Source organism: Haliotis rufescens, unplaced genomic scaffold, assembly GCF_023055435.1.
Source record: "Haliotis rufescens isolate VD_foot unplaced genomic scaffold, xgHalRufe1.0.p SCAF_5, whole genome shotgun sequence".
NCBI lineage: Eukaryota > Metazoa > Mollusca > Gastropoda > Lepetellida > Haliotidae > Haliotis > Haliotis rufescens.
Window position 1 is genome coordinate 5,430,508 of NW_025964223.1, and position 14,533 is coordinate 5,445,040.

Sequence of the window (14,533 nt, forward strand, 5' to 3'; positions counted from 1 at the left end):
AGTACAAACTCTCTTTTCCTAAAGGCGCTACACAGTGTATAAAGTCCAAAATTTTGTTAGAAACTGTAGGGGGGCGTCTTTGGTACAAACATATACGTGAACAGTAAATATTTGGTTTTAACAGGTCCCTTAAGTAAAGAATATAATAAATGCCATCATAATTATATTCTCTGCATAAGGGTCCTGAGTTGCGACTAGTTCTGTAGAACTTAAATATCTGACCAAAAATCACAAATATTATTTTCGGCAAAAAAGTATGTTACTCGGTACTTCAGCGACTAGTTCTGTAGAATGTAAATATCTGACCAAAAATCACAAATATTATTTTCGGCAAAAAAGTATGTTACTTCAGCGACTAGTTCTGTAGAATGTAAATATCTGACCAAAAATCACAAATATTATTTTCGCCAAAAAAGTATGTTACTTCAGCGACTAGTTCTGTAGAATGTAATATCTGACCAAAAATCACAAATATTATTTTCGGCAAATAAGTATGTTACTTCAGTACATAAATCAAGCAATAACAGTTACCAGGACTGTTATAAAAATATATCTCGCCACTTATTATTGGATTGGAAGCAGAAAGACAAACCACAACATAATTTGTTGTTGAAGCTAAATAACACTCAATATACAAACAAAGGCGAAAAACGATATATTACAAAATAATGTACATCACCGGTATGTGTTAAACATTTATCCCCAAGAATCAAGCAAGCAAATGCATGTACTTGGTAAAATTTACAAAAAGGATTTTATATAAGGCTTCAAGCAAGGAATCCAAAGGCATGATACAAATGAGTATGCAATGTTGTACACCTTGAAAGATTTAAGAAAATATGAAAGAATTGTGTTTCCATGACAACGCTAGAGCAAAAATTGACAAAGGATGAAGTGGTATAAGCATCACGAGTTGGTCACGTGATGGATCTGGTTACTTAGGGACGGTTAGAGCAGCCAGATTCAGAGAAGCACAAGTCTTGTGGTGGAGGGTTGTGAAGAGAATTGAACATATGCATGGTAGACATGCTTCATGAATACTTCATGAATACTTCATGAATACTTCACAGGTTTGTATACACTGTTCCTCCATCACCCATGCATGAACACATTTTAAAGTGTTGGTCAGTAGTTCCCCGAACACGCCATGGTCTGGTTCCAGAGGGATCCGGACAATGAACACCCTGATTACATGGAACAAACAGTCATACTTGCTCCCGGTCACTCTACACATTGTTCAGTATCAGGTCATGTAGTGAGTGAGTGAGTTGGGTTTAATGCCGCTTTTAATAGTATTCCAGTTATATCACAGCGTATCAGCTTAATGTGGGAGGAAAGCCCAAAGTGATGCAGGTTTCAGACGTTTACCACCTTAGTGAAACCCACGAGCACGGGTATGGTGCTGACAAACCTAGAAACATAATCGGGGCGAACTGGGATTCGAACCCACAATCATAGGTTCCTGGCGTGCCCAAGGGATGCAACTCTGCACAGCGAATTGCGGCGCCTTAGACGACTGGGCCACCCGTGCCCCCGCTTCGTTACTAAACCCCACTCCACCAATATGAAGATTTCTCTGAATTGTTTTACAGCAGGAATTGTATTAAAAACAAACTTCATCCAAATTGAAATAGAAGTCCAAGGCCCCTTCCACAAGCGATCCTTGAGGCCAGGCGTTTTATATTTTTGGGATAACGGACCTGCCGACTATTGAGAAAATGTAAAAAAAAAAAAAAATCAGATTTCCATTTTGTTTTCCCTACCGATAGCCGCGTAGTTATTTTATTTGTTATCATCACCTTTTAATAAAAAACATATGAATTTACCGTTGTAAACTAGTAAAGAGATACATAATCAATCTTTGTTGATCTCAAAGCCGAACATGAATAGCCTCCCTTGAGGCATTCTGCATTAAAAAAAAATGAATCTGGCTTTTTTTTGGCTTTTTTGCCCCCCTCCTCCAACCCTGGACTTTGGGCTGAAAAATCTGTAATCTTAAAAATAAAAAAAGCCTGGCCTAAGCTATGATTGTCTTTAGCCTATGTTAAAGTATAGGAGCTAAGATCCCTTTGTAGAATGAAGCCCAGGGCTCTGTTCCACAAAGCAATCTATACCACTAAGATGATCGTAACTCCTATACTTTAACATCAGCTTACAAAAGTCATAGTGCTTCGTAGCACAGACCCCAGACCCAAATCCTACAAGGAAACTTAGCACTAAGACAATTAGAACTCCTACAGTAAAACATTGGCTTATGATGGTTGTGACGCTAAGACCACTTTGTGGAACGAACCCCAGACCCCAATCCACAAACCAACCTTAGCACTAGGACGATCAGAACTCCTATAACATAACATTGGTTCTTGACAGTTGTAATATCAAGATCACTTTGTGGAACGGGGACCTGATTTCTACACTTACCCAGCATTTGTGACTGGGACAGACATGACAGAGTGACATGAGTTGCATGTTGGACACTGATCTACCTACTTACATGACTTAAGTACTTCTGTTGGGAGATGTGCTAAGAAAACCTGGTTATATCAACAAGGTTATCAAGTTGAGGTCAAAACAATCACAATGCTGCTGGTAAACAATAATTTGATGTAGTTGGACAAGGACAGGAAACACAGATTGTCTTTGGCTATAACCAATCTTTAAATGTTTCTTAAATGACCAGTATCAATACAAAATACTCAAGTGTACAATCATACAGTCTCGGCCATCTGTTGGGGTTATGTCACTTTTGATGGCTTCGAGTTCTGTGTAAACTGACGGACTAGCATCATCAACCAAGTGTCAGCTGTGGGATACTGACACAGAGCACTGCAACCTGAAGCCAAACCAGCAAACTCAATCTACTGAATGTCCAAAAGGTAATTCTTCAGTAGCCTTGGGACAGGCAATTCGTCCACTTTGGCAGCTAACTGTCTATCCAATGCTTTGTATATCTGCACTCTCGCAATCTGCTTTAGACTCCGCGGATTCTCTGACAACTGGTTGAGGAGACTTAAGAAGTCCTGCCCATTGGCATCTACTGGGTGGTACCTGGCCAGGGTCTTGGCCGCATTGAGACACTCGTAGAGGATGGCATGTTCCATTGTGTTGTAGAAGAGGAGAAGCAGTTCCTGTGCCCGGCCGTCTGTGAACATGGACTCTCGCTCCTTCACTTCATGAATGTAGTGGTTCACAGGCTGGGTTCCTTGCTTCTTCAAAAAGATTGAGCTTTGAGAGTGACAGATGATTGGTTCGGAGGGATACGGTTCGATGTCTGGGTTGGCCCCCCATTGGAGAAGTGTCTTCAGCCACATATGAATGACACAGAAATCTTTGGTTGTCTTAGCCAACATTGTTAATCTCACAAACTCAATGAGAGCATTTCCACTCCCTCCCTTGGGATAAGGGCATGTCCTTGAACTCTTGTGATTTGCATTTAAGCCATATTTAAGGAGAAGACACAAAACTCTGTCCGCAAGTTTGGCATACAGAAATTTTGTAGGTCCATGTTCGTTTATTTTGTCATCCATCTGTGTGGTATCATCTCCAGCCATATCCTCAAGCCTAAAGTACCTCTGACAAACCATGGCTATCAACGTGGCACATGTGCCCTGGTTCCCGGCAACAAAGTTCAGCTGTGCACCATTCACAAGCAGCACCTCAAATGCCCCGACAACATCATCTGCTTGAACAATGAGTTCCTCAACAGAGTCACAAAGGAGACAGTTCAGAAGCAGCACAAGAGGACTGTGACCCAACTGACACTGAAAGTTAGGGTTTGCATTGTGCTGGAACAGTATCTTCATGGCTTGCCTGAGAGACCAGTAGTTGTTCCTGTAGTCCTTGATTAAGCAGGTAAATATTGATGTCTGAACACAAGCACATGGGTTATCAGGGTTACAGGATTTGAGGGCAATGTGGAGCATCCTGCTCAGGGCTTGAAGACCGTACCCATTTAACATTGCAGGATCAGCATTAAAGGAGAGCAGGGTCTTCAAAGAATTCACAACCTGTTGCTGATAGTTCTCCTGCAAAAAGCTTCTTGGCACTTTCCTTAGACTAAGCTTCGCATAATTCCCTCCAGTGTAGGAGATGTGGGAGACTAGCATGTGGAGCGCTGTCTCTCCAAGAGTTGTCAAAGCATTGATGTCCTGTTCAATTCCAGTGGTGAGAAGATATTTTGTTGTATCATGGATTGAAAACAAGCCATCAATGTTCATCCTGTACAGTCTGTGCAAAGCTGTTTCATGAAGCTTTCTTGACACCAGATGCAAGTCTGCTCCACTGTCCACAAGTATCTTCACACACTCTCTGCCCCAAGGAACAGCTGTGAGCAAAGGAGTGTCCCCATCAGAATTGTACTCATTAATGCACTGAGGGTAATGCTTCAAGAAGTAAGAAATGCAACCAGCTGCTCCTTCTCTGCAAGCAAAATGCAACATATTTACAGGGGAAACTGAACCAGTCTTTGACTTTCCTTTGGCAAATTTTAACATAAGGTCCAAGCAATCAATATGACTTTGACTAATTGCACACTCTATAGCACTATGTTTGTTTCTCTGGCAGTTGTAAATGGGAACTTGGGTAAAGCCAAACAGAAAGTTCTGCTTGCCAGTTGGCTGGTGGGAGTCAGGATAGCACATCCCGACAACATCTGCTGGAGCTTCTCCAGACTGCAGGAGTATTTCTATGATACTTTTGTGTCCTAGGAAGGCTGCTATGTGTAACGGAGGACTACACGAGTACCGGTTGGGACAGTGCTGCTTCCTCAGCACCATCATCACCAGGCCCTTGAGACGCTTGATCACGGCATGCTGCAGGATATCGAATCCATCAATCGGATCAACCACACACAGAAGATCCTCATCTTCGGGCAGAGACTCTATCAGACTCTGGACCTGTTTCAAAGTCCTTGAGTCGGAACTGTGTATCAGAAGATCCAAGGCTTGGTAGATCTTTCCTGTTGTTTCCCTTGAGGGCTTCTTAAGGTTCTGCCCGTATATGAGACTGAGTGGCCAGGATCCCTTGAAGTACTGACACAGAGAGTACACATAGCTGTACGTTACTTCCATGAAGGTACCCATCCTTAATTCCAGGCGGTGCTGCCAGTCACTTGCAGGTGCATCTGGAAAAACAAATAAATATCATTGAAAAACACTCATGACCACAACATAAAAAGAATGATGATGATGACAAAATAAAATGTGAAGGTGGAACATCATGTTGTCAATTACATTGATCCAGCCTCAATACACAGGGTGTTTCCCCTAAAACTAGGATCAGTGTATTTGATACAACTATACCATGCTATACATGCAACTACTGTGAGCACCACGAACATGGCTTAGGTCTAATTAACTTTATAAAAGACACAAAAAACATTGTCACATTGTTTCATAAGTCACACTTTTGTACATCGCATTTATACAGCGTAGCTCACCTGGTTCAAATTATGTAGGGCCATTGTGGAAGGGTCATGCACCCTTATACAAACGTAAAATGTCCCAATAGAAACACTAAATATAAACATCATGTCAACACCAGAGAAAAAAACATCCACCGAACAGATTCCATAGGGCATAAAAGTCAAAATAGCAGTGAAAATTATATTGAGGATCCCCCAGTGATGACACCAGGTGTTCAAGAAATACCATACCTATTGAAATACAAGCAACATTTTCATTCCATAGAACAGGGAGTGTGAGTGAGTTGGGTTTAACGCCGCTTTTAACCGTATTAGTTATATCGCGGCGTGTCAGCTTAATGTGGGAGGAAAGCCCAAAGTGATGCAGGTCTCTGACGTTTACCACTTTGGTGAAACCCACGAGCACAGGTATGGTGCTGACAAACCTAGAAACATATTCGGGGCGAATCGGGATTCGAACCTACAATCATAAGTTTCTGGCGCGTCCAAAGGGACAAACTCTGCACAGTGAATCGTGGCGCCTTAGACGACTGGGCCACCTGTGCCCCTTCCATAAAAGAGAGCTATATTACAATCACCCAGTTGATATACAGACCCCCTGTGCACGTTACTGGTAATCCTACTGGAAATATACTGTGATGACCATCCTTCTTGATCAAAGTAGGATGCCTCATATTTCCATCTCCTAATGATAACAAGTCAGCATCTGATCCACTAATCGTGCTACAATGCGATGATTCCTCACTTCTGCACATGTTTGTAATGTGTAATGTGCATTACACATACAGCATACCTTATGATAATCACACCATGGTCGACAGGCACAACTATTCAAAACCTAGGGAGACCACCAAATGGAAATCCCTCATTATAAACCTATCACTGTATTACCCTATATTGCATTAGGTTCCTGACAACCTCGGGTAACCCTAGTAACCAGTCATCTTCCAAACCAGGTTTTAAAGCGGTTCTCTTGTAAACCTAGGTTTTGAAATGGGTCACTTCTAAACCTGCTTTGAGATTTTACATTTCAACTGTAATACCTAGGTTTTACAACTAACGTTTCATAAACTTGCCTCTTGATGTGAACACAATTGTGTTTTGATGATTGGTTAAAAGTCACATGAAAATTCCATGACGTCAATCAAACCTTCAACCTCACATGTGAGGTTAAGTTTTGTAACTCACCAGAGCTACCGAGGCAGGTGATGAGAAGTTGTTTAATTTATCATGCCATGACTGCAGCTAGTCAACGCAGCATGTGTTTTTTCTCTCGCATGCTTTGAGCGAATTCCTTTTATACTGCAATAAACTGTATTGTTTCACTATAAGGTATGTCGATGCTTTCTTATTTATTCTGTTATTTTCTATTAAGATGGTTCATAAGTTGGATAAAAAACTCTTTCTCAGTTTTGGTTGAAAATGTAAAACCTAGAGCTTGGGAATGCCTTTGGGCTTTGATGACGTAACTTCTAACCTACCTGAGAGATGAGTACACATATAAGCCCATCAGGCAGAGAACAACATCCAACTTGTTGGTCTCATTCGACATCCCCTTTCCTGTAGACGTGGACATGGAGGCGACTATGCTTGTCATAAGAGTCGACTAACAGGATTGGGTGGTCAGGCTCGCTGACTTGGTTGATGCATGTCATCGATCCCAATTGCGTGGATCGATGCTCATGATGTCAGTCACTGGATTGTCTGGTCTAGACTCAATTATTTACAGACTGCTATCATATAGCTGGAATATTGCTGAGAGCGGTGTTAAAAAACAAACAAACAAAACAAAAGATGTGGACATGGCGTCGTGTATGAACTAGCTTCCGAAGTTCACTGGTCAGGAGTCTTGTTAATTCAAACTGTGGCAAGCCCATATCATATCATGGCCCTACTTTATGGAGGCCGCCATTTTGCAATATGTATTAAAATTGTCTTGACATTATTATGCTAAACAATGGTGAAGCTGATAAGTTGCTTGGTGTACTCTACGTTTGTCTGTCATTCGTGGTGGTTCTGAGATAAAAATACATCGTACGGAAACTGGGACTTAACAACAACAGATTTTGACATTAAATGATGCTTTAACTGACACAATGATTCATAGAAAATACTAGAAAGAAAGAAATATTGAATAGAATTTTCAAATAGACAAGCAGGCTAGCTTTACGGAAATGTTACTCGCCTAATTAAACAATAAGTAACAGGCCTTTGGCTTAAAACTTTGTCTGCTTAGTTAATTCGAATTTACTCACCAGTTAATGAGAAACTCATCTTAATTAGATTAACTCAGTGTCATGAGCATGTCAATAAATAACGGTAAACACAGCTTGACATTATCAATTGCAATGGCTGACCGACAGGCCAAGAAAAGTGGTATCTAACTTACACTTGCTAATAAGCATGATAAGGTTGCTATAATTCAGGAATTGAAGTCATTGCCAAAACCAAGCAGAAAGATTTAGCTGAGAAGTATGGCATCAGTTAGCAGACTATTCTTAAACACAGCGAAGACTACCAGCAACAGCAAATAAAGCTAAATGATCGTTGCTTTTCATTTTGTCTCTGTGTAACCCTGACCTCGACGTTAACCAGACTTTTTTACTGGTCCCATCCAAGTCAGAATGACAGATTTCACTGTATTCCATACCAATTCTAACACATGAAAAGATCAAAATAAAATGAAAACCATCTAAATATGCAATAACTATTCTGCCAACCGTATTAGGTATGTACATTATTTATTCGTGTACTTGAATAGAAAAAGACCTGTCAAGATACGGGTCAGAATAGGTCTTCAGCAAACCATGCCAGCTGTATAAGGCGACTATGGTTTGCCGTAAGAGGCGAAAACGTGATGGGGTGGTAAGGCTTGCTGACTTGGTTGATGCATGTTATCGTATCCCAATTGCGTGGATCGATGCTCATGATGTCAATCACTGGATTGTCTGGTCCAGACTCGATAAGTTAAAGACCGCCATCATATAGCTGGAATATTGCTGAGTGTGGCGTTAAACAAAAAACAAACAAACAAAACTGAATAGAAAACTTACAAAACACATAGCCCAGGAACAGCTGTAAGATTCAACCTGCAGGACACAACACTACTGGCCTCCTATAGCCGAGAGCTCAACACACACTGCAGAACAGGTTCCCGCATAGCAACACAGATAGTCCACACAGGTGATAACCCTGACTACATGCTACCCAGCAGATACTGAAGTGACCTAACCATGAGTTATATCACTGCTATAGATAGCCTTCTCGTAAGATTTTTGACTGTTTACAATCTTTATGTTGACACATCAAGTCTTTGAAAGTCATTTAGAAGCGATACACATAAGGAAGAGTGAGTGAGTGAGTGAGTTGGGTTTAACGCCGCTTTTAACAGTATTCCAGTTATATCACGGCGTGTCAGCTTAATGTGGGAGGAAAGCCCGAAGTGATGCAGGTCTCAGACGTTTACCACTTGGGTGAAACCCAAGAGCACGGGTATGGTGCTGACAAACCTAGAAACATAATTGGGGTGAACCAGGATTCGAACCCACAATCATAGGTTTCTGGCGTACTCAAGGGACGCAACTCTGCACAGCGAATCCCGGCGCCTTAGACGACTGGGCCACCCATGCCCCTGAAAGGCATTTAGAAGCGATACACATAAGGAAGAGAACTTCTGGATGTCAACTCTTTTTTCGGAGGAAAACAACGTTTCGGAGTATATACTTACTCCTTCATCAGCTGACATCCATAAGTTCTCTTCCTTAGGTTGGCACACGTTGCCTAATGCTGTAAAGATGCTGAGAGCAGTTGACACAGCAAAATCTTAGAAATTGGCAATTCTCATTTTGAATTGAACATATGCTTACAGATACTACGTAGTGAGTGATAACACTGTTCTCACCAGGACTTCAGTTACAGCACTTCATATCTACTGTGGGAAAACATCATGAAGTGATGCAGGTCTCAGGCTAGACTCGCACAAGTTTCTAAGGCAGTAATTATTAGTTGCAATAATAAGTCCTAGATTATGTAAATAATGAAAACAAGTTGTCCCTATAAGAGACTGGAGTCCTCAGATGTATGGTCCACATATCTAGACTTGCCTATTTGGAGGATAGAATAACTACACATGCATGGACTTTTCTGTCAGTACAGCCTTGGAGCAAGGCTAGTCTCTTTGGTGAAACTCTAGCCTTGCTCCAAGGTCATACTAAATAATATTTCCATGGATGTATAAGTAATTCTATCCTTACAATAGGCATATCTAGATAAGCGGACAGTCAGGCAGTCAGTCGTTTACATTGACAAATGGTTCTTATTATGTTTATAATCTAGAAATAATGATTTATACTAATAATTATAATAATCACAATCATAATCAGGATTAATCTGGGACTAGAAGCCATGATTATTAACTTATCAGTGCAACCTGTTTTTATCTGGTACAACAAGATTTGCATTTAAACATGTTAACTGTAGTTTCTCAAATCGCACTGTGAATATATCAGTGATTTACTGTATATTGACCTGACCCGAACAGAACACTGCCTTGACATAAGACATTGAAGTAGGTCATAACAGTACAGTTTCCTGTGTTTCTACACGGGGATGTGACTGTCGACACAAATACATCATTCATATGTGCTGCTTTCAAGTCCTTGACACAGTAGGTCCCCAGTATCCCGGGCAGGGTAGGTCCCCAGTACCCCGAGCAGAGTAAGTCCCCAGTACCCCGGGCAGGGTAGGTCCCCAGTATCCCGGGCAGAGTAAGTCCCCAGTACCCCGGGCAGGGTAGGTCCCCAGTATCCCGGGCAGGGTAGGTCCCCAGTATCCCGGGCAGGGTAGGTCCCCAGTATCCCGGGCAGGGTAGGTCCCCAGTACCCCGGGCAGAGTAAGTCCCCAGTATCCCGGGCAGGGTAGGTCCCCAGTATCCCGGGCAGGGTAGGTCCCCAGTATCCCGGGCAGGGTAGGTCCCCAGTACCCCGGGCAGAGTAAGTCCCCAGTATCCCGGGCAGGGTAGGTCCCCAGTATCCCGGGCAGGGTTGGTCGCCAGTATCCCGGGCAGGGTTGGTCCCAAGTATCCCGGGCAGAGTAAGTCCCCAGTACCCCGGGCAGGGTAGGTCCCCAGTATCCCGGGCAGAGTAGGTCCCCAGTATCCCGGGCAGGGTAGGTCCCCAGTATCCCGGGCAGTGTAGGTCCCCAGTACCCCGGGCAGGGTAGGTCCCCAGTATCCTGGGCAGGGTAGGTCCCCAGTATCCCGGGCAGGGTAGGTCCCTAGTATCCCGGGCTTGCTGTAAGCGGGTAGGTCCCGAGTAAACCAGGCTTGCCATCTGAGTGTACAGAACTGCCATTTGATCTGAGTGTACAGATCTATCCAATTTTATCTATATAAACATAAGATTGCTGACACCAGCATAAAAAACTCACACCCTGCAAATGCCTGATGAAAAGAAAAACCCTTCTCTGACAAACATGAATACTTGATGTTTTTCATGACCAGATTCAGCATGTTATCCATAACTTAATACCTGTCAGTGTAAACAACCTGCATCTCCACACATCACTGATAAGGATAATATTGATAAAAGTGATAACAATGTGAAAGACAAAGAAAGATGGACGTGAGTTATCTGACCTTCTGACAATCATAGATCCAGGTCTTGGTTCCCTGTACCCACTCTGCATATGTGTGCAGAAACGAGAGATAGCTCTTATCTCCGTCCTCCGTGTGCTCTTATGCCTGACAACTGAGTTTTTCAGGCCACAGTTCGAAGCAGTCAGTACATAAAGTTCTTAAACTAGATCACCCTCCATACACTGAATCAGTGAGTCGTTCTGTTCAGGGAATGTGTACATAACCTCAGACAGGTCAAGTCTGTTATAGTTTATAGCAGGGTAAAAGGGCATACATTAAATGCATTCTTAAATTCCTTCAACACCAAATTTGAAGGATTCGTGATCCCATGAGGAAATAGAGACGGCTTGAAGGTGCAATCTACTGTCTGGGGAACTTAGGATGTCTTGAAGGTGCAATCTACTGTCTGGGGAACTTAGGATGTCTTGAAGGTGGCATCTACTGTCTGGGGAACTTAGGATGTCTTGAAGGTGCAATCTACTGTCTGGGGAACTTAGGATGTCTTGAAGGTGCAATCTACTGTCTGGGGAACTAGGGATGTCTTGAAGGTGCAATCTACTGTCTGGGGAACTTAGGATGTCTTGAAGGTGCAATCTACTGTCTGGGGAACTTAGGATGTCTTGAAGGTGGCATCTACTGTCTGGGGAACTTAGGATGTCTTGAAGGTGGCATCTACTGTCTGGGGAACTTAGGATGTCTTGAAGGTGCAAACTACTGTCTGGGGAACTTAGGATGTCTTGAAGGTGCAATCTACTGTCTGGGGAACTTAGGATGTCTTGAAGGTGACATCTACTGTCTGGGGAACTTAGGATGTCTTGAAGGTGGCATCTACCGTCTGGGGAACTTAGGATGTCTTGAAGGTGACATCTACCGTCTGGGGATCTTAGGATGTCTTGAAGGTGGCATCTACTGTCTGGGGAACTAGGGATGTCTTGAAGGTGACATCTACCGTCTGGGGAACTTGGGATGTCTTGAAGATGACATCTACTGTCTGGGGAACTTGGGATGTCTTGAAGATGACATCTACTGTCTGGGGAACTTAGGATGTCTTGAAGGTGACATCTACTGTCTGGGGAACTAGGGATGTCTTGAAGGTGACATCTACTGTCTGTGTAACTAGGGATGTCTTGAAGGTGAAGGTCAATATGGAAAACATGCTTTTTTTGGTTTCAAGACAAGTCATATGTTATGATGGAATTGTACTACATAAATATGAAATAATAAAGAAATAGATGTCCCTATCATAGATATTAAATTAGCCCTTAGTTTTCTGCATTCACCTGATTGTGTAATTTGATTCATGTTGCCCAATTATTTGAAAATTTGACACCTTTTTGTTTGACGTCATTGCTTGTTTTGTCCCTGATGACTTTGGAGAAAGATGACATTGGACTAGTGATTAATACATATCTTTCACGTAATTTCATTCATAGTATGAAAAAAGTCAATTCGTAAAACAGAATATCAAGTGTTTTCAACACAACATAAAATTACTGTTATAACCATGTGAATAATGTCTTCAATAGATGAAAAGAGACAGGATTGTGTATCTTAATTTGACATGCTAGGGATCAATTTAACATTTTTTACACAATATGTACACAAATAAATATGTGACAAAACCCTTTCCATATTCCCATAAAATCTCTGCCCAAAGCAGAATCCATGGTACAATTTCAACATTATCATGAAACAAACAGCAGATTATTTCAAAGTTTCATAACTATTTGGCCTATATATACATATTCTATGTACCGTATTCGACGTAATAAGCGCCCCGCTCTAATAAGCGCCCATGGCGATATTTGCTAATATATTGGCTAGTGAACAATCCCAAATAGCACCCCTTCGGATTGATCAATGTACACAAGACTTATTTATTCGCGTATGATATGCACTTGTGTGTTAAATGCACCCTTAATTATAGGTAATTAAATTCTCGAAAAATATATATGTCGTATATAAACATTTCAGGCTGTCAGAATAGACCACTAAATTTATCTTTCAACTCTTGTTTTTTCCCACCAAAATAATATTATAATAAGAGCCTCCTATTTCTATTTTGAGTGTGCCCTGGGCGCTTATTATGTCGAATATGGTATGTTATGATATTCAACATTAATAAATATCCATAGTGTTGTTCATTGTGTGAAAAGATACGTAAAACATACACAAATTAACATTATGATTGAAGGTGAGGTGAGGTGAGGTAAGCTGAAATGGGTTTTAATGTCGTGTTCAAGATTATTGTACTATTATAGCGATGGGCATGCACGCGAGTGTGCGTGTGTATGTGTGCACTTGTGTGTGCTTGTACTAGTCCATGATGTTTGTGTGCGTGATGTATTTAGAGTTTTATTTTACTTCAAAGTAGGGATTGAAGAGGAGGAATATATGCGGCATCCAGGCCTAACAGTAAACTCATGAGGAACTTCCCTGGCAAGTGGCCCTACAGATCTGAGGGTGTGAACATGTACGTCCGGCTACATACATCAGCATGTTGAACAATGTGAGGAAATCTTAGTACGAGTAGTAGAACAAAATAGTTTGGAAACTAGTTAAAAACGATAGCATCGCAACAGGAACCTTTATAGACATCACTCTTGATCTACTGCGGAGTTTAAACTCTTTTAGTTTGGATGTCTAAATCCATGGAGCTGTAAAAGTACAATTCTAAAAGAATGCACCCAGAAAAGTACAGCACATTAAGTAGTCTCCAGTGTCTTGACTAGATTGAATGACAACCTCATGAACGACCTGATTCCACTATCTGGGAAGCAATATTTCTCCCGGTACGTCCCCCTTTAAAATCCAAAATGAAAACAAGGGTGACAGAAAGATGGTAAACGACACCGTTATTGCCATCTTGACGGTTCTGAATCAAACTGTTTGTTTTATTCGTGCACGTCATGTCGACGCTTGTAAACATGCAGTGCAAGTGGCCGTGACATTCACATCAACAAGGATCACCACGACATGATAATCCTGAATGCATAAAAAAGTCCGGATGTGGCAATCTTGGGTAAGGCTATTCCGGCCACCTTGAGGGGAGAACTAAAGCAGATAAACTACAGCTTACCCGAGGGTTATACTGCAAAAACACACCCTTACAATGTCACTTACTTCATCCACGCTTGCAGACATACTCGAGGCTTGCTGTCAACTGTACAAATCTCGACACTCATCCTGATGTATGGTTAAACTCATTGAACGACCTTCACCTTGTACCCATGTGTGTTGACGATCATAGTCTGGGAAGCTGGGTCAAAGTATGGAAGCCTGTCGGTGTGAAAACCGTAAAATGTGAATATCATCTGGACGCTGTCGACTGGTTGCTAGTTTTCATGAATGTGTGTCGTGTATTTTCGTCCGAGCAAGTAAACCTTGATGTTTTTAAGGAAATGATTAGAGAATAAGCAACGAACTACGAGGAATCACGAATTATAATGATGTCGCGAGTGAATGAATGGTGTTGA

The 14,533-nt window shown here is 41.8% G+C and overlaps 1 protein-coding gene across 4 annotated transcripts; it reads right to left on the reverse strand.

Annotated features, from left to right (window-relative positions):
- Positions 1-1,952: 1,952 nt before the first annotated feature.
- LOC124133592 lies at positions 1,953-14,330 on the reverse strand. Of its 4 annotated transcripts, none has more exons than XM_046498039.2 (2): positions 14,181-14,330; positions 1,953-5,122 (listed from the first exon to the last, which is right to left on the reverse strand). In XM_046498039.2, exon 2 carries the CDS (start codon positions 5,079-5,081, stop codon positions 2,859-2,861), a length of 2,223 nt encoding a protein of 740 aa, XP_046353995.1. In that variant the 5' UTR covers positions 5,082-5,122; positions 14,181-14,330; the 3' UTR covers positions 1,953-2,858. The 4 variants fall into 4 exon arrangements, with proteins under 4 accessions (XP_046353995.1, XP_046353997.1, XP_046353996.1 ...); XM_046498041.2 differs by having other exon boundaries at positions 14,169-14,295; XM_046498040.2 differs by having other exon boundaries at positions 14,137-14,289.
- Positions 14,331-14,533: the final 203 nt, after the last annotated feature.